Below are 24,406 nucleotides of genomic sequence, written 5' to 3' on the forward strand. Positions count from 1 at the left end.
AATTGCCCTACATGTAAATCCTGCTCGTAAGCCTCCCGTTCACATCCCGCAGGAGTATTACATCGCCGATGCATCGGAGGACCAGGTGTTCGTGTGCGTCAGCCACGACAACAACCGCACCAACCTCTACATCTCGGAGGCAGAGGGCCTGAAGTTCTCCCTGTCCTTAGAAAACGTGCTGTACTACAGCCCGGGAGGAGCTGGCAGTGACACCTTGGTCAGGTAGCGTGCTCTCCGGCCAAAATCTCAGTACTTGTCGGCTGCTTTTGGTCCCCAAAGGCTCTCGAGCTCCCCGTTGCCTCCCCTCGCAGGTATTTTGCCAACGAGCCCTTTGCGGACTTCCACCGCGTCGAGGGCGTGCGGGGCGTCTACATCGCCACGCTGATCAACGGCTCCTTCAGCGAGGAGAACATGCGCTCCGTCATCACCTTCGACAAGGGGGGCACCTGGGAGCCGCTGCAGCCCCCGGCGCAGACGCACTACGGGGAGAAGACGAACTGCGAGGTAGCGCCGGGCGGAGGGGGATCGCAGGACTCGGTGGGACGAGGGATGGATGCCCACTGATGCGCTTTGCTTTTCCAGCTCGCCCAGGGCTGCTCTCTCCACCTGGCCCAGCGCCTGAGCCAGCTGCTGAATTTCCAGCTGCGCAGGATGCCCATCCTCTCCAAAGAGTCGGCGCCGGGACTGATCATCGCCACCGGTACCGCTTCTCCTCCCCGGGGCTGCACAGGGAGGGCTCGGGGGCTCCCTGCTGTCAGGACACCAAAAACTTAGTGGCATCTCGCTCCCAGATGCACCAGCAGGAGGGATTTTACACAATGGCAATTACGTTGTGCATTTTGCTGCCCCGTTCTCCCAGTAATTACAGCACGTCCATGTCGCTGCAGCACGGTGACATTAGAAACCTTGCCCACTTCGCTCTGTTCCTCCTTCCTGCTGCTGTCCAAGCGAAAGGGGGCTTGGACTTGCAGAAATTGCTGTTTGCTTCACTTTTTTCCCATAGAAAACAAGTTATGGAACATTTGCAGAACTACAAGCACGTTTTGTTTGATCGTGTTTATAGCCATATGCTTTTCCCCAGCTGCTTTTAAAACTTGTAATGGTCCTTAAAATATTTGGTTTTAAAGCATTGGCTTCTATTGGGAAAAATCAGCTCCTCCATCACTGCCTCTTGGCTCACGGACTGAAATAGTTTTTGAGGTGGCTGGCTTCATTTTAAGCAGTGCCTTTGTGTACCTGGAGAGGAATGATTTTTCTCATTCTCCTAGGCTCCGTCGGCAGGAACATGGGGAGGAAAACCAACGTCTACATCTCCAGCAGCGCCGGGGCGAGGTGGAGGGAGGTAAGGGCACCTGCTCACCAGCTCAGCCGCAGTGGCGGTGCAGCAGGCGGGATGTTGATAAGAGCCATGCAGCCCCCAGGCACTAAAGGTGACCTCCGTGCATGCATCAAAGAGCTGGAGCTGGAAGATGCTGAATGCCCCTTGAGATCAAAGCAAAAAGGCTTTTTTTTTTTTTTCTTTTTGTAGGATGTACATTTTGTAGGATGTAGATGTAGGAACAGGCACGGTGGAGGGGAGCCTCATGGCCAAGGCAGCGCTTCACGTGCAGCAGAGCTCTCCCCTCTCTTTGTATTTATTCAGCTCACAGGACGTGTCCTTGGCCCGGGTCATCTGGCCCCTTTTAGACGAGCCTGACAGCCAGGGCTTTTGCAAAGGGGCTGGAGAGGCTCCAGCATCCTCCAGAAACACGGGACGTTGCCCTCAGTTTACAGGGAGCTCGATGCTGTTTACTGAGTGGGTGTTCTGGTCTGCGGCAGTATTTGTGGTCTGCCCGCGCTCTCTGCTGCGAGTGTAATATGCTATTTCAACATCTGCAAGCTATTTAGTCCTGTGAATTAACCGGCCTCCTTTTCCTCCCCGTAAGTGCCGCGCGGTCTGGGTTAGCGTCTGGGCACACCGCGGCTCTGGCTGCTGCCACAGCACCCCTGGGGCTGGCAGCTCCAAAATCCGCCTGGGGACCCACGTGGGGATCCAAAGTTTCCCCTGGTGAGATCGTTGCAGTTCTGGGCAGGGAGAGTATGCGGAAAGCTGAGACTTTGGAGCGCTGTGCTGCCTCCTGGCTCGCAGGGCAATGAAAGCACGCTGAGGACAAGCAGAGCCGCGGCGCACAGCGCCGAGCTGCTGCACCACCCAGCCCCTTTGTGTCCCACGCAGAGGGGCAGAACGACCCCGTGCTGTTGTTTGCCAGCTGGAAGCACAACACAACCTTTGCTTCCTGGGTTTGGAGGCTGCTGGAAGGCTTTTGGCTCTGCAGATCCCTGGTTTGGTCTGAAAAAGCAGTAAAAAGGAGCCGGTGTGCTTGGTGCCCTTCACGGGATCATCCCCGAGCGCGTTAGTGCATACTGCGAGCAGAGTCGGGCACGTCCGTGCTTTCTGTTTTGAAGCCGAGCTCCCTGGGGAGGAAAGCAGAGTGGTTTTGTGCTGGGGCTCACTGTGCAGAGCAGGGGGGGGGAGCAGGAAGCACAACAAGTTTCTTCCTGGGGGCGGATGCGCAGACCATCTCCGGGGCTTGTTTTTGCTTGCCGCAGCTCCATTTCTTGTTCAGCTCTCAGGAAAGCTCTCAGCCCAAGAAGAAGCATTTCTCGGCTGCTGTAGGAGGGCAGCGAGGCCCTGCTGGGCTCTCGAGCATGGCACGGAGGTGGGGAGCAGGAGGGCGAGAAGTTTGGTGCAGGAGGAGGAGAGTCCAGGGTGCAGCACACAATTGTGTATTTAGGGAAATGAGGCCAACGGCAGGAGTTGGCCCGTAAGCAGTTGAATTTCTGGTGCCTCCAGACACTTGGAGACCCGAGGGGTTCGTGTGGGTCAGACAGCAGCCCTGACGTGTGCTTCCCAGCAAAGCTTTCCCCTTGATCCAACACGGCTCTGCTATGGGTGATCTCAGCATTAAGCCAGGGACATCCTAACATGCGTGAACGATTCAGGGTCTCGACACTGGGATATGCAAAATGCCCTGACGCCCTTTATCCCCATGCCCCGATGTTCTCCCTTCACCCCCGTTTCTCTTCCAGGCACTGTCGGGACCCCATTATTACACCTGGGGTGACCATGGGGGCATTCTCGTGGCCATCGCACAAGGCACGGAGACCGACCAGCTCAAGTAAGGGAGGCACAGTGGAGGCTGGCCTCGGGCTGGGGCTAGAGGTTGCCCCGGGGCAGGCAAAGGCTTGCCCACTGCGGACATCCTGCTCCTTTTTTTCCACAGGTACAGCACCAACGAAGGGGAAACCTGGAAGACGTTCACCTTCTCGGAGAAGCCGGTGTTTGTGTACGGGCTGCTGACGGAGCCCGGGGAGAAGAGCACCATATTCACCATCTTTGGCTCCTACAAAGAGAACGGCCACAGCTGGCTGATCCTGCAGATCAACACCACCGACGTGCTGGGTAAGGGACACCACCAGGGCTGCAGCGGGCGCACGAGAGCCATCCTGGCCCAGGTTGCTCAATTTAATAAAGCTCTCGCCAAACCCCGGCTGGTGCCCACACCGTGCACCCACCCCAAAACACCCATGTCCATGCAGACACGGCTGCTGGAGATGCTCGCACCCAAACCCCCTCCCTCGTCTCCGAGGGATTTGTTCAGCAGGAACAGAGAAGAGCAAACCTTCTGAAGGCTTGTGCCCATGAATGTTTTATGACCCGCTTCAGCTTTGATTGCGAGGCAGCGTTTTTAATCAAAGAGCAGTTTAAGCTTGGCAGAGGAATTTGCTCGACTAAAATCTGCAGCGGATTCCCTTGACGTTTTGTTAGAAGCGGAGCTGTCTGGCAACCAGAACAGCTCCACGAGGCATCACAACTTCACCTCCACCACCGTGGAGCTGGGGGCCGGGCGAGAGGCTGGGGTTGGCACCTCCTCCCCGGGGACCCGGCACTCTCTTGCTCCCAATCCTTCGTTCTGGGATGCCTACGCAATTTTTTAAGCCAACCTTGTCCCTTCTCGTAGGGGTCCCGTGCACAGAGAACGACTACAAGCTGTGGTCGCCCTCCGATGAGCGAGGCAATGAATGCTTACTGGGGCATAAAACCGTTTTCAAAAGGAGGACTCCTCATGCGACGTGCTTCAATGGGGAGGATTTTGACAGGCCTGTCATGGTCTCCAACTGCTCTTGTACGAGGGAAGACTTTGAATGGTAAATACCAATTAATTTCTTTTAGTCTGGGTCGTAAGTCTGAGATAAATATCTGTGACCAATCGCTCAAAGTGGACAAACATCCAATTTACTTAGCTCTTTGTATTGCTGCTTGATTTTATAGCGAAGAGGAAACTAAATAGACTGAAAACATCCTTTCATTAATAATGGGGCATGAGACTTAATTAATGTCCCTAGAGCCTTTGGGGAGCCTCTGAAAGGTTCTTTAGAAGAGGAAAGTATTGTTAATCCATCACCTTCTTTCAAATGACGGCAGACAATTTGCCATCACGTAGAGATGCTCTGCTAAACAGCCCGCTGACCCTGAGCAGGAGCAGCTGGCCCTGCTTTATCATTTCATCTGCAGTGTGCTCGGCAATGCAACCGCACAGCTGTCGGGATTTGGGTACGGGCTCTGGCAATTGGATGCAAAGCTTTGGGGTTAGGAAGTGAACGGGGTTTTGTGGGCTGGGCTTTTAGCAGAGCTTGAAGCTGCCCAAATGCCTGGTACCTGCCTGCCTGGTGCCGAAATGGGACCGGAGGGGCAGCTGCCTTGTCACGGGCAAAAAAAGTAGGGCTGGTGGGATCTGCTCCCTGCCTCGGAACCACGGCAAAATCAGAGCAATGTAACCTCCTCCATGGCATTTTCCAAACACACCTCAACTCCCATTTTACGGCCAGGAAAGCCGAGATGCAGACATCAGGCAGCTGGCACGGAGCAGGGGTGCGGAGTCCGGGGTGCTCTGGCTCCTCTCTGCCTTGCTGCCTGTCCCAGCCCAGGCTGCCCAGCCCTGGGGAGGCTTATTTGTGAGGTGTTTGTGAAATGCCCTGCTGAAAGAAGCTGTCTGGGCTGTACAGTATTGGTATACAGCCAAATATTGATAATACATGAGTGAGAGCTTAAAACTTCTTTGCAAAAATAGAGGGGAGTAATAGCACAGCGCAGTGACACTGGTTTCCTTCCCTCCCTTCCCTCCTCACCTCGTTTGTCTCCTTGCAGTGATTTTGGCTTTAAGCTGAGTGAGGATTTATCATTAGAAGTCTGTGTCCCCGACCCTGAATTTGCTGGGAAGCCGTACGACCCGCCGGTACCTTGCCCCGTTGGCTCAACTTACAAGAGGACTCGAGGGTAAGTGTTGTGCTTGGGAGGGGAACCCGATCCTCTCAGCACTGGCATTTATGCTGCTGGTGCTAAAACTGGTAAAACACACACACAAACACCCCATAAGCAGCACTAAATGGATCGCATGCTCAGCCATACATCGCAACATCTAATTTGGAGCTAAGGACCATGAACTGCCTGGCTCTGTGTGTTGCAGCTACCGCAAGATCTCCGGAGACACGTGTACAGGTGGAGACATCGAGTCCCGGCTTGAAGGGGAGCTTGTACCATGCCCACTGGCTGGTAAGTACCTGCAGGACAGCCTCATTCAGACACCTTCAGCTCGTTCCTGAGGTGTAAATTAGCCACGACTACTGGAGACCAGTGCAGAGGCTGCCCTTTTATCCTCATACACCCAGTAAGACATCACCTCCATCCCTGCGCTCTCTCCTCTCAAACCTATGATGCCCTGACACGCTGCCATGCCTGCGTGCTGCCAGCTATTTGCATTCTGCTCCTCGCAGCTTTAATTTAATCTGCCATCACGCAGCAGCTCGAGAGTGATGGCTTTGCACAAGGCTGGCACCATGCTGCAGGCAGGGCGCACCCGGGGCCCTCACCACGTGTAGCTTTCCTCCTCGCCCAGCACCGATGTGATTTCCGCCCCTCCAAGCCCTCTGCAGCTATTTGGAAGCTGCTCTGGGCATGCTGTGACAGGCCCTGGTGATCAGAAAATAAATTTGTGGTCCCTTCCTGCCCCAGCTTTGCAGTGCCTTGTTCCCAGAGTGTTTATTCATCGTCTTTGGATACGTGTTGGCTTGTGCCATGGTAACCCTTGGGTGTACGGTATCCATTTCCTATCTCCATATAATCTCATTAGGGGTGCAGAGCCAGAGCTACTCCCTGCCATCAGCCTCCCTCGTTAATAGCATTATCGGGCTTCACTTGTAGTGTGCTAACACCCGGGAGACTTTGTCCTGGGCCGGGTTCCCATTGTGTACCACCCTGCGCACATCAGGAACACAACCCCACGCTGGGATAGCTTCTGCAGGGAAGGTGGACCCCAAGGCAGCGCTCTCACCTTTTTTATGAGAATTTGGAGGAGCAGAGAGCAGCATTTTGTTCCTAATTGCCAGCATGCTAACGTAGAAAGGAAGCGGTCACAGTGCTTTTTGCCATCCTTGCCTCCTCCTTCAGCCCTCTGGATAAACAACGGCTGGAGGGTTTTCCTGGGGTGCGAGTGAATAAGGGGAGCGAGTAAGGCTATTAGTGGATCCTAATCAGCCTAATCCCACTGAGACAAGGGCCTTTGCCTATGTTATGCCGTGGAGCCACAGCATGCAGGCAGGAGGGGGGAAGATAAAATGCCCTTGCACTCCTTGAGCATCCCCAAAGGGCCCGAGGTGTCCGGGTGACAAGCGCCCTGTCCCCACAGAGGAGAACGAGTTCATCCTGTACGCCACCCGCTACTCCATCCACCGCTACGACCTCTCCTCGGGCATCAGCGAGGAGCTGCCGCTGGCGGGGCTGCGCGGGGCGGTCGCCCTCGATTTTGACTACGAGCACAACTGCTTGTACTGGGCCGACGTCACCCTCGACATCATCCAGGTGAGCGGGGGACTCCTGCTGCCAGGGCAAGACTGAGCTGAGAGCCTCATTTCAGGCGTTTCTCATCGCTCAGCTCTCTGTGCAACTTGTCTTGCACACCTGCCTCTGCTAATCTCGAAGCTGGGAATGTCCTTGCTTTTTATTAATGTTCATTTTTCTATTTCTTTGTCTTTTTTTCTTTTTTCTTTTTTTTCTTTTTTTCTTTTCCCAGCGTCTTTGTCTCAATGGCAGCTCTGGGCAGGAAATAATCGTAAGCACCGGGCTGGAAACAGTGGAAGCCTTGGCCTTTGAACCTCTCAGTCGGTTGCTGTACTGGGTCAATGCTGGGATTCCCAAAATCGAGGTATGGCCACATCACCCCTGCTGCAAAGAGGGGACTGCAGTAGGGCACCTTTGGGGCAGCTGGGCCCCAAAATACTGCTGGCTTGTTGTGACTGAGCCCCAGCCCTCACCAGCAGCACGGCATGATGCTGCCTTGGGTCTACAGGACCATCTAGGTTGGAAAAGACCTTCAAGATTATCAAGTCCAGCAGTCAACCTGACCTACCAAGTCCCACCACTAAACCGTGTCCCTTAGAGCCATGTCCACACATCTCCTAACTGGCTCCAGGGACTGGGCTTCCACCACTGCCCTGGGCAGCCCCTTGTACGCCCTCTCCATGAAGAAGTTTATCCTAATAGCCAACCTGAACCTCCCCGGTGTAACCTTTTCCTTGCATCCTACACTCGTTGCCTGAGAACACGATCATATTCAGCCCTGAGGTCAGTTTGTGAGGCCAAAGAGGGGGAAAAAAGCAAAACCCACACCCAGCCGGGTGGGTTGCAAACAGAGCTCCTTCAAACTGCCGCTAAATTCACCACCCCACCATCTGTTATCACCCACCTTAGAGTACCTGCTCCTTGTGCCTGTGGCAGCTATTTTATTAGAATGCACTAATTAAATGCCCTAGGATCCACAAAGCTTTAGGGGGACAGCAGCCCGCAGTAAGCACAGCCCTTCTCTTTCATCACGACTCCAGGTTGCCAATCCGGACGGAGACCTGCGTCTCACCGTCCTCAATTCCTCCATACTCGAGCGACCCAGAGCCCTCGCCCTGGTTCCCCGAGAAGGGTAAGAAAGAAACCATCCGCAGCAGCCACGTCCCTCGGTTCTCCTTGGGGGCACCAGGCAGACCAAGCCCTCTCCTTCACCACCACATTCACACGAGCAGAACCCAAGGGAGGTGCTGCAGGCAAGGCTTGGGGGTGATGGGGAGGCACCGACAGAGCCTGGCTGCACTCCCGTGGCTGGTTAGAGCACGAGCACCATCCCGACAGCTGTGTTGGCACCTTGCAGTGCTCCCAGCTCTTAGACACAGCAGTTCACAGCTAGGTAACCTCCAGCTGCACTCATGCCCCAGAAACTGCAGCTAAATTAGCCTGCCTTCTGCTCGCAGATCTGCTGCTCGCGCTCATTTGACTTGCAAAGTGCTCCTTTCCCAAAGGCACGTCTTGCAAGAGATGGGGAATGTAAAGCACTCAAACACCGCCTGATAACCTGTTCCCTCGCGACACGCTGGGTTGTTATTTTGGGTACGCTCTCTGCCTGTTGCAGGCTGATGTTCTGGACTGACTGGGGAGACTCCAGACCCGGCATTTACAGAAGTGACATGGATGGGTCCTCGGCCGGCTGCATCGTCTCGGAGGGCGTGCGGTGGCCCAACGGCATCTCGGTGGACGACCGCTGGATCTACTGGACCGAAGCCTACATGGACAGAATCGAGAGGGTGGATTTCAACGGGCTGCAGAGATCCGTGATCCTGGACAGCCTCCCGCACCCCTACGCTATCGCTGTGTTTAAGGTATCGCTGCAGCCTCTCATTTTGTACACGTTTCCATTGCACGCACACTGCGGCTGCTGCTTGCATTGGGCAAGCCTTTAGCACTTTGGGTTTGGTGGGAAGGAGCTAGCACGATGCTCAATCTCTTTATGCTCCGGGTGTGTTCCCACAGCCCCCTGAAGCTAGCAACGTCTGCTTCCACTCATACTCAAATCCCAGTTCAGGTCTTCCTCATCTTCCTCCCCACTGGCTGGGGAGGGTTTGCACGCTGCTACCCCGTGACCACAGGGTGCTCAGGTGCTGTAGTGCAAGGGGACACCGACAGCAGGGCCTGCGTTTCAGAATGAGATCTACTGGAACGACTGGTCGCAGCTGAGCATCTTCCGAGCATCCAAAACCAGCGGCTCCAGGATGGAGACTTTAGTCGGCCGGTTAAACGGGATCATGGACATGAAAATATTTTACAAAGGGAAAACAACAGGTAATGGACTGGCTTCTTCTTCAGGTGGGCGTAGGATCTCCAGAGGGCTTTTCCCAGCCTGAAAGAGACCGAAAAAAATGGGGTGCGAACCTAAAGCTGGGTTCTGGGTGGGATAGAGCTTCCCGTGGGGTCTGAAGCCTCCTGCCCTCATGGTGTCCCCCTCCTTCCCCCGGTGCCAGGGCAGAACGCCTGCATCACCCACCCCTGCAGCCTGCTCTGCCTGCCCAAGTCCAACAACGGCCGGAGCTGCAAGTGCCCCGAGGGGGTTTCCAGCTCCGTGCTGCCCACAGGGGAGGTGAGGTGCGACTGTCCTCGTGGCTACGTCATGAAGAACACCACTTGCCTGAAGGAAGGTAAAACCGAGCTCTGTTCCTGCCTTGCGAGGTGGCAGCCTCTATTTCAAAGCCTCTCCTGCTGCCCTTTGGGCGAGGAGGAGAGCAGCCCGCTGTCCCAAAATGCGGCGTCATGCCTCCTGCCGGCTTGTTTTTGTTTTCCCCTCTGCACCAGAAAACACGTGTCTGCCCAACCAGTACAGATGCTTCAATGGGAACTGCATCAACAGCATTTGGCAGTGTGACAATGACAATGACTGTGGGGACATGAGCGACGAGAAGAACTGCCGTGAGTGTCCTGCGCTGGCGTTCGCCCCTCCAAATTTAGATGTCTGCTGCGGCGTCGCTGCACCTGAGCCGATTGCTTATACTCCCTGTGTAGTCAGGGGGAGCAAGAGGTGCTCCTGGGGGTGATATCCCAAGCTGGCTGGGCAACTGGTGCCCTGCAACATTTGCCCCTTGACTTTTCTGCCCTGGCTTGCAAGCAGTGGGGCGGGATGACTTTCAGCCCCATTCCCCAAAATTGACATCGACATCGAAGCGGTGCTTCAGGCTGCATTGAGCGAGGCTCTGCAGGATGCTTTCCCTCTCCTTCACGCATGCCCGTGGTGGCAGGATCTGTCCCCTCCCCATGACCCTGATCTCCTCCTCCTCTCCCTGCCACATCAGCCACCACGGTGTGCGACGCCGAGACCCAGTTCCGCTGCCGGGGCTCGGGGACCTGCATCCCGCTGTCCTACAAGTGCGACCTGGAGGACGACTGCGGAGATAACAGCGACGAAAGTCACTGCGGTGAGCTGCCTCCCGGCCTGAAATTTCCTCCCCTTTCCCTGTGCGAGGGATGAAACCCTGCTGTCGGGCAAGGCAGTGCTGCCTCAGATCCCCTTGTGTTCACCCTGGCCAAAAACCGCCTCCTCCCACCACGTTCTGGGCAGGAGATAAGGGATGGAAGAAGCCAGCGAGGCCGTGCAGTGATTCCCCCCTGGCTGCGGTCTGGCAGGGAGGCTTCTGTGCTGCTGTCATCCAGCTCTCCCGCTCTGCTCCTTGGGTTCCCCTGTAACTCGAAGCCAAATATTTGGGAGAGATTAAAGGCTGACCTTGGGCAGCCGCCCAGCAGACGCATGGGAGGCGTGGGTTGCTCGGTGTTCCCGTGTTTGCAGCCATCCATCTCCAGCTCAGTGATTCAGAGAGGTCAGTGATGAACTGAAGGAGAAATGACGCTGGTAAACAGAGCAGGATGGGACCCCTGGGTCATCCAGGGCTAGGGACAAGGCAGGAAAAGCTGCTTTTAGGATGGCTGTGCTTTGCAGGGCTGCATGGGCTGTTGCTTCTGAACCATCAGCCTCCTCTCCTTGGTCCATAGCCTGTGTGAAGTTGTCCTCCTCCTCTCCCCTAGCCCCCAAAGCACCTGAAAAGCGCCTGTGCTTGTTTGCAGAGGCTCACCAGTGCAGAAGCGACGAGTTCAGCTGCAGCTCAGGGATGTGCATTCGCCTTTCCTGGATGTGTGATGGCGATAACGACTGCAGGGACTGGTCTGATGAAGCCAACTGCACGGGTAAGCACTTTGATGTCTTCAATAACCTGCTGCCATCACTCCTTAAGGGCTCCCAACCTCTCCAAACAGCATTTGAGGGGTTTCACTAGCATGGCTCTTGGTGAGGATGTTTTTACACTGTGCTTTGCACCACCACGGGCTGCTCCCAGCACATCCTCAGCAGCCCGAGGTGCTGCAAGGCGTTGTGCCACGGCGGCTGTGCCTTTGAAGGCGCACTGAATAGGGAAGCGGGGCCGTGGCCGCCGGGCAGCCAAAGAATATTTGTGTGCAAAATGGGCTCCTTTGTTGCAGCGAGGCAACAAACAGGGCAGTGTGCACTGATCTCCTTTCAGAGCTTGAACTCTGACCGGTTTCTTGCCGTTAAGCACGTTGCAGAAAACAAGAAAGCAATAAACTGCAGAGAGGCTGCAAGGGAGAGGCAGATTTGGTGGGGAAGCAGCTCCTCTTGTGAGCAGCCTTGCTGTTCTCCATGGCTTCAGAAATCTAAAGTGGGTGGCAGAGCTATGGAGCCACAAGTGGCAGATCTGCTCTCTTTTTTGCTTATAACTCAAATCGATGCCACCTGGTTGCAAGAAATGCTAGTCCTCACCCTGTGCATCATGCCCTGCACCTGGGAGCCTCATGCTCTGACAGTCACGGCACTCAACCACCCTCAACACCAGTATAAAACTGACAGTGCTAAAGTCAACAGCCAGATAGAGCCTACTCCTCATCAGAAAAGCCAGCTGATAACAATGCATTGATCTTTTTCATTAAAAATAATAATAATAATACCAAAACAACAACACCCAAACAAATGTTTGCATGAGTTTTGAGAGTTTTGAGAGTAGGCAGCGCTTTGTTCCAGCAGCGAAAGGCATGAGGTCACATCATAAAGCAATATACAGGAGAAACCAGGTAACAACGAGCGTCAGAACAGATGGGCTGATGGAGTGAGGGGAGCCCCGCGGGGCCCATGAGAGCCCCCAGGGGATGGGAGCCACCGTGCTGAGCTCCTGCATCTCCCCCTGCAGTGCTGAACCTGCCTGGAGCACGCAGGGTTTGCGGTGATGCTCTGGGGACGAGGGTGGTTGATATTCCGTGTGCGTGGCTGCACGAGGAGGTTTAATTTATATTGGTAGCACTTATCTCTCCTATGAGTTTCTCCAGAGAGAATTGCTACAGGAACGGAACCTACTTCAAAACGCGTATCGGGTTTGTAAAGCCTAAAGTTGAAATTATCTAAGAGGATCACAATTATTTGAGAAACATTTCATCTGACTCCACTGGCTGCATTTATTGCTCTTATCTAAAATAATTACATTTCACACTGAATACCTAATAGAATATTACTGCCACAAAACTGTAGCATTCGGAAATACCTGCAAGGACACGTCACAACTAACCTGAAATTCACCAGCATGCAATTTAATTAAGTTGCACATTGCTTTTCTTCTCGATAATGACAAGTGCTCTCCTGGTTGAAGAGCGGCATTTGTCTTTAAAGCGACAATGTATGCTAGGCTTCAACCAGCATCCCCCACAGGCAGATATGTTTGCAACAGGACCCTAAAAAAGACCAAGGCCCTGATCCCCTTGAAACCCTGTCCTGTTTCAGCTGGGATAGAGTTAATTTGCCTCCTCATTTTTAAGAGACTTGTATTTCTAGGTTGCTGTGGGAGCACAGAAAAGGCTTGCCTGCCTTAATGCCAGACCATCCCCAATGCCCCTCGGTGTCACCCATCCCTGCTCACTGCCCCTATCCTAGGGTCCCTGAACAGGGACCCTGCCACCCTGCCAAAGTTTTGCTCGTTTGCTGTGACATTTCTTGCCATCTGCAGCAAGATGCAGCCACTGTCACCTGCACCCACACTCATCTAGGGTTAGGATCAAAGGGAAAGAGGCTCCTGATTTGGAGAACATTAGGACCCCTCAGGAGCCTCTGAAAACCATCCCAGGGGCACAGTGGTCTTATGAGCAAATACAGCAGAGAGAGAAAAAGACATGGCATGGCCTGGGGAGACCCAGATTCCCAGCAATGTGTTGCCTGAAGCCCTCTGGGTGTGAACTTGTGCTGCAGAGATGCGAATCCGTGCTGGGATCCAGCATGATGTGATGTGCTGATGCAAAGGGGATGGCGCAGGGCTGCGTGGTGCTGAGTGCCCCGTGCTCAGCACCGCTCCCTGCTCTGCTTCCAGCAGTGTCCCACACCTGCGAGGCCTCCAGCTTCCAGTGCCTCAACGGCCACTGCATCCCGCAGCGCTGGGCGTGCGACGGCGACGCCGACTGCCAGGACGGCTCCGACGAGGACCCAGCCGACTGTGGTACGGCACGGGGACACTCCAGCAAACCCAGAGAGATGACTCCTATCCCTCCAAAAGAGGGCAAACACGGGGAAAAAGGGAATCGGGGCTGCGCTGCAGTTTTTTGTATGGGAAAGGAAACCAACGAAATCCACCTAATTCTGATTTTTTTCAGAAAAAAAGTGCAACGGCTTCCAGTGCCCCAATGGGACTTGCATCCCGACCAGCAAGCACTGCGATGGCATCACCGACTGCTCCGATGCCTCGGATGAGCAGCACTGTGGTGAGTAGCCAGGGGGGCTGCCGGGCTCAGGGCACGATGGAAAGGGGATCAGGACATTATGGGGTGAGGGCAGTCTGTGCAGGGACGGTGCTCAGTCTGTTGGTCCTGAAAACTTTCTGTAGCTCCGTGAAATCTGGACGCTGCGCTTGGGTTTGTCCAAATCAGTGTATGCCCTGCTGGCAATCCCTGCCGAGACCCCATCCCCTCCTTTTTTCCCCAGAACCCCTCTGTACCCGCTACATGGATTTCGTGTGCAAGAACCGGCAGCAGTGCTTGTTCCACTCCATGGTGTGTGACGGCATCGTCCAGTGCCGAGATGGATCAGATGAGGACGCCAACTATGCTGGATGCTGTAAGCGTGATATCGCGCATCTCAGGGCACTTTGCATGAGGAGGGCTGGAGACAGAAGGGAAAGGAGGCATGGGGAGGGTACCAAACCCTGCCAGGTCACCCAAACAGTGGCTTTGGACTCTAATACTTTGCTTTCCCAAGTCCAGATGCCCTCTGAGGGTACACCTTCCTTCCTCCTCCATGCTAACCCTCTGGTTTCCCTCCGTGCAGCCCAGGACCCCGAGTTCCACCGCACGTGCGACCAGTTCAGCTTCCAGTGCCAGAACGGCGTGTGCATCAGCCTGGTGTGGAAGTGCGACGGCATGGATGACTGCGGCGATTACTCGGACGAAGCAAACTGTGGTGAGCAGTACCTCGAGGTCCCTCGTCACCCCCTTTGAATTTCGGGGCCCAGAAAACAGGCTTCTTCTGTTCTGTATACCCACACATGCATGCGTGCACCATCCCACTTGCACATTGCAGAGCATCTTGAATATAGATCAGTGCCATCTTCCCCTTATTGCAGGTAGATTAACTGGAGCACACTGAAAATCCGATGCGGCAGGCACACGTTGTGCTTGACTAAGTCTTGTGTGACCATATTTACTGCACACCTTCCCAGCCCGAAGCAGACAGGCAGCTTACAGCCAAGCTCAATATTTATCAATGTTCCCTCGGTAGCTTTAGGAGCTGTGCGGAGCCAGACGAAGCAGCTGCGGCTTCGTTTCGGAGCGGCAGGGTTTGCTTCTCCCTTCCTGCCATGCTCTGGGTGAATTTCACTGTCAGCCCTGGTTTTGAGATCGTAGGTGCTGTCTGGCCATGGAGCACCCAGCACGCAGACACTGGGGTGGTGACACCAGGCCAGACAGGGCTGGGAGGAATGGGGATGCTGGAGAAGAGGGGACCCGCAGTTGTGCAGGGGGGATGCTGGGGTGATGCTCTCAGGGCTGGTATTCCCATGCCCCAAATCCATGCTGAGATGACACAGGGGCTCACGGGGCTCTCCTGTTCTCATCAGAAAACCCAACAGAGGCCCCGAACTGCTCCCGGTACTACCAGTTCCAGTGCGGGAACGGCCACTGCATCCCCAACCGGTGGAAGTGCGACGAGGAGAACGACTGCGGGGACTGGTCGGACGAGAAGGAGTGCGAGGGTGAGGACCTGTGGTGCTCCGTGATGCTCTGCATACAGGGGCCCCACAGCCCCAAAATCCCCCTTGAACAGGCATTCTGCCTTGTTGAACCCCCTGATCATGAGCTGCGAGGCGACGATGCAGATAAAACATGGGGCTTGCGATGCCTGGCTTGCTCCCTGCTCCCCCCTACCACGGGGGCTGGCTGGGTGCTGGGAGCAGCCCCCGAGAGCCTCTCCGTTCGTTCGGTGTCCTTTCAGGCTCCCCAGTAGTTCCCGTCACCGCAGCCGCCCCGCCGACGTGCCTGCCCAACCACTACCGCTGCAACAGCGGCGCCTGCATCGTGAACAGCTGGGTCTGCGACGGGTACAAGGACTGCACCGACGGCTCCGACGAGGACGCCTGCCCCACCTCCCGTAAGCTCTTCCTCACCCTCTTCCTCCCGAATGCCCGGTGACATCCCTGCCTTGCACCCCAGCGATTTGCATCGCAAGTTTGGGCACCCCAACGGGAGCCATCCACCTGCTGGATGGGAAGACATTGCCATCTAGTGGAGTCGGGACCCGGGAACGGCTTTCGGTCCCTCCTGCTGGTGGCCCTGGGTGCTCTCCTCACTTCTCCTGCCCGCAGGTCCCAACGTGACGGCCACCTCCCCGGCGCCGCGGGGCAGCTGCAGCAGGTTCGAGTTCGAGTGCCAGCAGCTGCACAAGTGCATCCCCAACTGGAAGCGCTGCGACGGGCGGCGGGACTGCCAGGATGGCACGGACGAGAGGAACTGCCGTAAGTGCGGGGGCAAGAGGGTCTCGCCTGGCTCCTTCCCTTGGGATGCTCTTTGCGAGGATGGGAGGATTTATCGCTGGTGGAATCCACGCAGTAAAAAAGGAAGAAAAAAAAAAAAAAGCACCCAAAAAGCACTGGTGCCTGTTCCGTCAGAAGTCCAGCTGTGGATTTCACAGAATGGATTTCATTTCATTTAGGTTGGAAATACCCGTCAGATCATCAAGTCCATCTATCACATAACAGTTCCAAACCATGTCCCTAAGTGCCACATCCACCCATCTCCGAGATCCCAAGATCTAAGGAGGTGACTCCACCACCTCCCCGGTGGCTTAAGCCCCAGGTTCTCCTGATGGTGGCTCTTTTGTCGTGCCAAAACACTTTGCCAGAAAGCTCTTGCACCAGCACCTGGCATCGCACACAGCCCCGTGCCAGTGCGGGACCCTCGCGGCGCTGAGCCCTGCACCCTTTCTGCCTTGCAGCAACGCACAGCACCCTGCCGTGCCCTCAGGGCTACAAGTGCGAGGACGGCGAGGCCTGCCTGATGGTGGCGGAGCGCTGCGACGGGTACCTGGACTGCTCAGATGGCAGCGACGAGAGGAACTGTACGGGTAAGCTGCCGCCCGCTCCCCTTTATCCTGCAAACCCCATTTCCCAGCCATTTTCCATCGTCACCACCACCTCTTTTGGTCCTGTGGGGATGGGGGGATGTGTGCTGCACCTGGCCAAGGGCAGAGAATCGCGATCGATCGCTGTCTCTGCCCAGCCACGAGGTGCACCACGGTCCTACCGACCTGCTCGGGGCCTCGAGCATCAGTCAGGTTTTAGTTCTTTAATTAAATATTGATTGGGAGAGGCTGCTTGGTGCAGGGGGGAGGCACTGCGGAGATTCATGGGGAGTCTACACTCAGGGAAAACCATCTGTTTTCCTTTGGAAAGTTCATCCGGCCAGGCTCTCCCCTTGCCCCAACACATTGCTCTCCAGATTCCCAGCCTCAGCTTTGGTCCTTCCACTGAACACGAGATGGGACATGGGCAGCCCCACAGAGGGGCCCTGGGTGGCTCACAGTGACAGCACAGATCCAAAGGGCTTGTTTCCACCAGCAGACTGACTCCCCTTTTGCTCCCCCAGACGACACGATCGTGTACAAAGTCCAGAACCTGCAGTGGACGGCCGATTTCTCCGGTGCTGTCACTCTGACATGGGCTCGGCCAAAGAGGATGTCCTCGACCTCCTGTGTCTACAACGTGTATTACAGGTACACCACTTACTGCATGACCCATGGGTGGTCGTGACAAGGAAAGGACGGGAGAAACATGAGCAGAGGTAGCAGCACACACGTCTTTGCAGCAAAGCACCGTACCAAATCGAGCCCCAGAGGATGGAGCTTTGCAGTCTATTTCTGTTTGGAAAATCTAATGCTTCGTTGCAAAGCAGACCCAAAATAGCAGCAACTAGGGGACATTTGTGAAAAGCTGTCTTTGTTTCCTTCAAATTGTTTACTCGGACAGAAATGTGGGTATATTGGGTTTTCTGTTTCTGCTTGGGTCTCGTCTTTGTGGGGCTGCTAACAATGAGAACAAAGTCAAGAAATTAGAGCACAGCGGTTATAGCAAACCTCAGAGGACGGTGCTTAGGAGGCGCCGAGCTATGTTTGGTTCAAGCTTTGAAACAGCAGCTTTTCAAGCTGGTGCCGTGGCTTTACTGAGCAGAAAACTAAGCAGCAAGCCCTTAAAACACAGAAAACTGATTTCATCCTTTGGGGCAAGCTGTGTCCCCCTGTGTTCCCGAACATATTCCTGACTGCAGGGGTCTGACTCTTGTGCAGGACTGTTGGTGAAAGCATCTGGAAGGTTTTGGAAACCCACAGCAACAAAACCAACAGCGTTTTGAAGGTCCTCAAGCCTGACTGCACCTACCAGGTGAAGGTCCAGGTGCAGTGCCTCAGCAGAGTCTACAACACCAACGACTTCATCACCCTGCGGGCACCCGAAGGATGTAAGCAGAACTGCCTGGCTCCTCTCGGTTCAAGCTGGAGGTCAGATTACGAAAGGGTTAATCAGGCCTTGGGATACAACTGCAGGAGATAATGTCTGCCCTCTCCCTTTCTAGGAGACCCCGATAACCTCCTGCTGTTCCCCAGAAGAACTGGACACACCGCCTGTGACCATCACTAACACCTTTGTTTCTCTCCCCAGTACCAGATGCCCCCTTTAACCTTCAGCTGTCCCTAAAAAAAGAAGCCGAGGGGGTGGTGACAGGCTGCTGGAGCCCTCCTGTGAACGCCCATGGCCTCATACGGGAATTTATTGTGAGTCCTGCACCATGTTTTTTATTTTGCAATTTGAGGTGGAAATCCACTGAGAATGCTGGGCAAGATGGGAGAAGAAATGAAGAAATGGTGCAGGGCTGTAGGTAGCAACACAGTCCTCAGGTTTTGTTTCAGTCCATGGTTTTCAGTCCATGGTCTTGTTTCTGGCTTCCTTCCTTTGGTTGAGTAATAGAAAGACCTGTGGCCCTGTGGGACTGCTGACCATGGAGCCCTTACCCCTTGTTTTGGTCCTCCTAGGTGGAATACAGCCGGAGTGGATCCAAGGAGTGGTCCTCCCTCAGAACCACCAAGAACTACACTGAGATCAAGAACTTGCAGGTCAACGCGTTATACACGGTTCGAGTGAGTATTTTCAGAGCTCTGTCTGCAGGAGCACTCTGCAGGAGCTTGTTACTCTTTGCTAGGCAGTCCAAGTCCCACACAGTCAACTAATTGCTAAAAAAGTATGCAGTTAAAATTCTGCCCTTTAATGTCAGCCCTCAGCAGGGGCCTGGCATTTGTGCCAACAATGTGTATAGTTTTAAGCCCCGAATTATGGCCCTTGATTTGCTCCTCCTCCCAGGAGGCCAGGCTGTGTTATGAAATCTGTGCTGCCCATTCCAAGCTCACTGCAACTGCACCAGATCTGGGGCGGAGATAAATTTGGTCCTGACTCTTGCCAGGAAAAGAAGCAGATATGCATGTGGGGAAGGCGTGCACATGGGAGAAGCTGGGTAATTATAGGCAGAACTAATAAGGAGAGGAAATGAAAATCTGCACAGCCAACCTTGGGAAAAGTGTACTCTGCCCCTGTCCATCCTTCATGAGCAGGCTGAGCACGGGTACTTGTGGGGGCTCACTGGGAGCTGGGATAACCCCCCATGCATTAATGTTTTTCTCTGGGTCAGCTGAAGTGAGTCTTTCCTTCCCATACTAACTTGTTTCCAAATAAATCTTTGGAACTGGATTCAGTTTTCGCGTGGGCTCTGCAGGCACGAATCTTACCTACACCAGGGCTGATCGATTCCAAGGCTCCTTATCTTTATAGACTTTTTTATAAAGATCTCATCAGAGAGCGGTTATCTGCAGAGAGGATGCACCTCCCTCCTCTTAGATTCTTTTAATTGACTTAAAGTAGTCTGCTTTATCTCTGTAATAAGCATTTTATTGCCAAGTAATTAAATTATTGCTTGCTTCAATGTCCTTTTCCCATGAGCTCCACCATGTCCATACCCTTGCTCTAACCTCGCTCTCTGTTTGCATTATGCAACGTTGGTGGCATACATTCGTTCATATTAACTAACCGTCTTATTTGCAAAGGTTGCTGCAGTGACTAGTCGAGGAGTGGGAAACTGGAGCGATTCCAAATCCATAACCACCATCAAAGGCAAAGGTAAACGCTGTTTTGGTTTCAACCAACTTGGTCAACGCAGCAAAAATACTGAATGTAAGCCCAAAGTGTTAGTATCAGCACACATAACCACCTCCTCTTTCTTTTCTTTTCCCTATTGAGCATCTGACATTTTTAACAACTTTGCTGTACCTGCTCACTTAACTGGAGCCACCTCAGAGTTCAGTGGCAAGTCTGAACAGGTTGTTGACTCTTCCTCTGAACTCTGTGGCATGCAGGATGCAAGTCCCCCTCTCCTGGACTGCAGATGGATTGCCACTGACTTGTGTAGGCTAGATTCTACCTTTGGATAAGCACGATACATTACCAGCAATTCCTTCAATACCGTTAGCTGAAAGGCTGCTTGCTCATTCTTCTCCCTCTTAGATTATCACTATGATGGTTGCTGCATTTTGTGTCGGTTAGACCGCTAAAAAACCACGGAGGCTCCCAGAAACGATCACATCGTTGCAGGCTGACAGTAGATAAATCCAACCAACACGATAAATCATTTCCCTCTGAAATGTTTTTTGATAAGCCTTTTGAAATTGTTTGTATTCCTGGCAAGTTTTTTTTTCCAAGCCTATATTCTGATGTCAAAATTGTCTGCTATCTAATTTGTGAGATAAAAGTGCACCCTTGCTATGTTGACAAAGAAAGGAAAGAAAACACCGTGCTACTAAAAATGCAGGATTCTTTGTAGTATGGAGAGATGGGGATGTTCTGGGTCTGGTTGGTGACTGTCATAATGAAAGTCTGCATTTTGCCTGTCCTCTCCCTACATGTTTGTTTTTTTTGGGGTTGCAGTAACAGCTGTTTCTCCCTTTCCTTCCAGTCATTCCTCCACCTGTCATACGTGTTGAGGGCTACACTGAGGACTCCATAAGTTTCAGCCTAAAAATGAATACTAATATCAAGGTAAAATTTTAACCTTTACTTCTGCAACTACAGTAAAAGAAAAGACCTGGGTTGGATATGGGATAAATACTGAATAAGACAAGCCAGCACCCATTTTAGTAGCACAATTGCTTTCGGAAACTAATTATCCCATGCCAATTTATTACTTGGTACTCATCAGCTGTCCCAGCTCTCTTAATTAGGATGGAAAATACAATTTGGAAACTTAAAATGGTGGCTCTTTTTCACTGAATACAAGAATAGCTCATGTAAGCTCATATTGACAGGTCAGCGGTTACGTTGTGAACATCTACTGGACATTTGATACGCACAGGCAGGAAAAAAGAACTCTGACCATAGAAGGAGAAAAGTCGATCCAGAAAGGTAAATTTAGGTGTAAAATTCTGCTTAAATCACCTCCAAACAGAGTGTTTTTACTGAAAGCCACAGCTATTTTATTTTATTTCATTTTATTTTATTGTAATGGCAGCTCAGTTCAGTACTTTCTGTTTAGGAAAGAGTAAATCCTGCAAGGACAAATCGGCAAATCCTTAGCCTCTATTCTTAGGACTTGGAGATTTCAAGGAGATTTGGGATTTATCCCCTAGAGCTGCACTAGCCTTTTCTCATCACGGGGATTTTGTTTGTGATTCCTTATCTACTCAGCAAAAGGTCAATGATTTCTTGGGCTGGTATACAGTACATGTCCCTGGTAATCAGATTATTTTCGGCTTTGGAGAAATAACTGGTGTGCACAGTCAAGATACAGGAAAACATCCCAATACAGGCAAGCAACAACCTGGGCTAGATACCCAGGTGTTTCTGTGTAAAAGAAGTTACTCAGAATGAATGAAAACACAAACCAAGGGAGAGAGGATCCTGGCTAAGATTATTTAACGATGCTGACCATTTCTTAAAGCTCTCACCCTGCCATTGCAGTGCTGGGCCTCACCTAACAGTGCAAATCTCTCCTCTTGCTCAGTGGCCAATTTGACGGCTCAGACGCCCTACGAAATTTCTGCTTGGGCTAAGACGGAACTGGGTGACAGTCCTCTGTCCTTTGTACACGTCATGACCAGTGGGACAAGACCGGCAGCACCAAGTCTCAAAGCCAGGGCCATCAACCAGACTGCAGTGGAGTGCAACTGGACTGGGCCGAGGAACGTGGTAAGGCACCGAGCCCTTTTCTCGCCACCCAGGATGGGGTCTAGCTTGGAACCTCAAAACACAAGAAATCTTTAAACAGGATTGTTTGTTGGGACTGAATTCCATAGAAAAATTTATATCAAAAAAAGTAAGACAAGTGCTTGCTGCCCCCGCCACAGGGTCTTTGCATCATGTCCCTAAAAAGCAACAGTACACGAAAGTTTGGGTGGGAGCTCCCTGCCACGACAAGCTTTGTACCATCCCTGTCGTCTCCTCCTCTGTAGGTCTACGGCATCTTCTATGCCACATCCTTCCTCGAGCTGTACAGGAGCCCTCACAACACCACCACGACCTCCCACAACATCACCGTGATTGTGCAGCGGGATGAGCAGTACCTGTTCCTGGTAGGCTGCGTTTCTGGCCCCTCTCCTACCCGCGCTACGGGCCGCAGTCCGGTACCAAAGCCCGAAGGCACCCTATTAACTGCTGGGCCGTCCCTTCGAGGTCCGTGTGATGTCTCCCTACCAAGGGCCACCGTCTGACTACGTCGTGGTGAAGATGATCCCTGACAACCGGCTGCCCCCCCGGCACCTCCACTCGGTGCTCACCGGGAAGACGTTTGCCATCATCAAGTGGGAATCGCCCTACGACTCACCTGACCAGGACATGGTAATATCTCACAAAAACCCTGGCTCACAGACAGGTCCACTGAAGGAAATTCTTTTTCTCAGCAAGTTTTCCGCTCCTAATCTGGTCCCGAGGCTTTAACAGCAAAGCTTTAGGGGTATAAATCCCCCGACAACACTGCAGACTTTGACATGGCACAGGTTTGCATTGCATCCCCATTGTTCATTAAGAAATACAACCTGAGGTCTTCCTCCTGCCCTCGTATGCCCCAGTAACTGCATTTTCTCTATCTGTAAGTAGTGATCTCGGGCAGGGATCCAGCTAATCCAGCAAGAGACCTGAAAACCAACTCCCCAGGTTTCTATAGGGTGCAGGCATGCTTTAATGTCAGTTTTGCCCCCCGGTCTGATGTCCTAATATATGAGTTTGCTAGCAAGTCTGCAGGAAAGTAAGGTCTCCTGTCATTCACCATGCGTGCCTTCCCTCCCCCTTCAGTTGTATGCTGTTGCAGTTAAAGATTTGGTAAGAAAAACAGATAAAATCTACAAAGTGAAAACGCGGAACAGCACGGTGGAGTACACCGTTAAGAAACTTGAACCGGGAGGCAAATACCACGTGATTGTTCAACTGGGAAACATGAGCAAAGAATCCAGCATGAAGATTAACACAGGTAAAGGAGCAAGTATTCATATGAAATGCTGCCCTACCATAAAACCTACCATCAGACTCCTACCAGGTCACACCACAGCACCCTCCTCTTGTAAGCCGTGCATTGGGCTGATCCCTAAAACCCACTACATTTCAGAAGTGGCCCCCGTGCTGTTTCTCAAATGGAAGAAAAGTGTTATCACTGTTAAAACCTAACCTGCCTGCTGTTTTTTTCTCATTTGCAGTACCACTGTCTGCACCAGATGCCTTAAAAATTATAACAGAAAATGACCACATTCTGCTCTTTTGGAAGAGTTTAGCGTTAAAGGAAAGTAATTTCAATGAAAGCCGGGTAAGTGGCACTCTTCCCCCATCTTACAGGCAGCGTTTCAGTAAAAGCAAGAGTGGAGTCGCTTGCAGAGCTCCTTACACAGAGTCTTTAAGTACAACAGGAGGCTCTGCTCCCCTGGGAGTCCCTGATGAGCCCTCCACATAGAGCTCGCTTTAATTTGCATCACAACCACGGCACTAGTGCTGTTAGATCCAGCCGGTCACCTTTTAAGAACATAATTATCCTCTTGAAAAAGGTCAGCTATCATACTTGCACAGGACTGGGAGCAGGCCACTGCCCTACCATGCTGGGAAACGCATCGGTAGCATCTGAGAATTGTTATTTAGGCTTTGATAGAAAATCTGCAATGTGCTCTGTTGGGGCATGAGAAAGTAGAAATGTACATCAAAAAAAAACCATCATGATCACTGGGCTCCATTTTTTTGGATGGCCTCGGGTGGCTGCTAAGAACAGAGGGAACCAGAGGCCGAAATCTCCTCTCTGACCTAGCCAAGGTCAGTGCCTGCTGCCAGGCGTGCCTGAAGGAGGCTCCACTGTTGTTCTCCCCTGGCTGGTAGCCTGATGCACTTCATCACAAAGCTTCAGCAGGAAAAACAACTTTCAAAGGCCCGTCAGAAGCAGCAAAGCTGACCTCTGCAGCCAAGCGATTTGGGGTTTGTGTTTTTGTTTTCTTAGGGTTATGAGATTCACATGTTCGACAGCCTGATGAACAGCACGGCTTATCTCGGGAACACCACGGAAAATTTCTTCAAAGTTTCCAACCTGAAGATAGGTCACAACTATTCCTTCACAGTTCGGGCTAGATGCCTGTACAGCGGGCAGATGTGCGGGGAGCCGGCTACACTTCTCTATGATGAGCTAGGAACCGGTAAGACACTAACATCATCCCCTCTTCCTCAATTAACACTAATTAAAGCCTCAGAAGCTGACCCAAGGAGGAGTTAATACAATATTACACAGCCAATCACTTGGTGGCTTAGTGTCCTAGCAGGGCAGGATGGAAGAAACCATCCTGAGATTTTCAGATGTGAATATTGTGGCAATCTGGCCATGTTTGGTTGGGTTTGGTCCATTAACACCCCATTAGGGCACTGCACAAGTAGCATGGTGAGAAATGTGGCATTGGTTGCAAATAGTGCTTTC

General features: G+C 52.8%; 1 protein-coding gene across 2 annotated transcripts in view; it reads left to right on the forward strand.

The window, feature by feature from the left end:
• The window catches only part of SORL1 (sortilin related receptor 1), a 41,099-nt gene that overhangs the window by 12,092 nt on the left and 4,601 nt on the right, over nucleotides 1-24,406 (forward strand). Inside the window, exons 8-46 of one of the 2 annotated variants that reach the window (XM_084495791.1) lie at nucleotides 53-222; nucleotides 312-504; nucleotides 583-700; nucleotides 1,269-1,342; nucleotides 3,070-3,158; nucleotides 3,264-3,442; nucleotides 4,002-4,188; nucleotides 5,189-5,317; nucleotides 5,508-5,593; nucleotides 6,726-6,898; nucleotides 7,110-7,241; nucleotides 7,918-8,009; nucleotides 8,493-8,739; nucleotides 9,061-9,199; nucleotides 9,379-9,552; nucleotides 9,707-9,820; nucleotides 10,201-10,323; nucleotides 10,967-11,086; nucleotides 13,267-13,389; nucleotides 13,544-13,651; nucleotides 13,872-14,003; nucleotides 14,214-14,345; nucleotides 15,001-15,135; nucleotides 15,375-15,530; nucleotides 15,745-15,894; nucleotides 16,374-16,502; nucleotides 17,024-17,150; nucleotides 17,721-17,890; nucleotides 18,091-18,203; nucleotides 18,462-18,566; nucleotides 19,524-19,596; nucleotides 20,429-20,511; nucleotides 20,778-20,874; nucleotides 21,473-21,657; nucleotides 21,921-22,040; nucleotides 22,141-22,305; nucleotides 22,759-22,933; nucleotides 23,157-23,263; nucleotides 23,939-24,131. In XM_084495791.1, coding sequence (XP_084351917.1) covers nucleotides 53-222; nucleotides 312-504; nucleotides 583-700; nucleotides 1,269-1,342; nucleotides 3,070-3,158; nucleotides 3,264-3,442; nucleotides 4,002-4,188; nucleotides 5,189-5,317; nucleotides 5,508-5,593; nucleotides 6,726-6,898; nucleotides 7,110-7,241; nucleotides 7,918-8,009; nucleotides 8,493-8,739; nucleotides 9,061-9,199; nucleotides 9,379-9,552; nucleotides 9,707-9,820; nucleotides 10,201-10,323; nucleotides 10,967-11,086; nucleotides 13,267-13,389; nucleotides 13,544-13,651; nucleotides 13,872-14,003; nucleotides 14,214-14,345; nucleotides 15,001-15,135; nucleotides 15,375-15,530; nucleotides 15,745-15,894; nucleotides 16,374-16,502; nucleotides 17,024-17,150; nucleotides 17,721-17,890; nucleotides 18,091-18,203; nucleotides 18,462-18,566; nucleotides 19,524-19,596; nucleotides 20,429-20,511; nucleotides 20,778-20,874; nucleotides 21,473-21,657; nucleotides 21,921-22,040; nucleotides 22,141-22,305; nucleotides 22,759-22,933; nucleotides 23,157-23,263; nucleotides 23,939-24,131 — 5,317 coding nt within the window. Of the gene's footprint in view, nucleotides 1-52; nucleotides 223-311; nucleotides 505-582; nucleotides 701-1,268; nucleotides 1,343-3,069; nucleotides 3,159-3,263; nucleotides 3,443-4,001; nucleotides 4,189-5,188; nucleotides 5,318-5,507; nucleotides 5,594-6,725; nucleotides 6,899-7,109; nucleotides 7,242-7,917; nucleotides 8,010-8,492; nucleotides 8,740-9,060; nucleotides 9,200-9,378; nucleotides 9,553-9,706; nucleotides 9,821-10,200; nucleotides 10,324-10,966; nucleotides 11,087-13,263; nucleotides 13,390-13,543; nucleotides 13,652-13,871; nucleotides 14,004-14,213; nucleotides 14,346-15,000; nucleotides 15,136-15,374; nucleotides 15,531-15,744; nucleotides 15,895-16,373; nucleotides 16,503-17,023; nucleotides 17,151-17,720; nucleotides 17,891-18,090; nucleotides 18,204-18,461; nucleotides 18,567-19,523; nucleotides 19,597-20,428; nucleotides 20,512-20,777; nucleotides 20,875-21,472; nucleotides 21,658-21,920; nucleotides 22,041-22,140; nucleotides 22,306-22,758; nucleotides 22,934-23,156; nucleotides 23,264-23,938; nucleotides 24,132-24,406 lie in introns of both variants that reach the window. The other variant, XM_084495790.1, reaches the window with a different exon arrangement.

Source organism: Aythya ferina, assembly GCF_964211825.1.
Source record: "Aythya ferina genome assembly, chromosome: 22".
Lineage (NCBI taxonomy): Eukaryota > Metazoa > Chordata > Aves > Anseriformes > Anatidae > Aythya > Aythya ferina.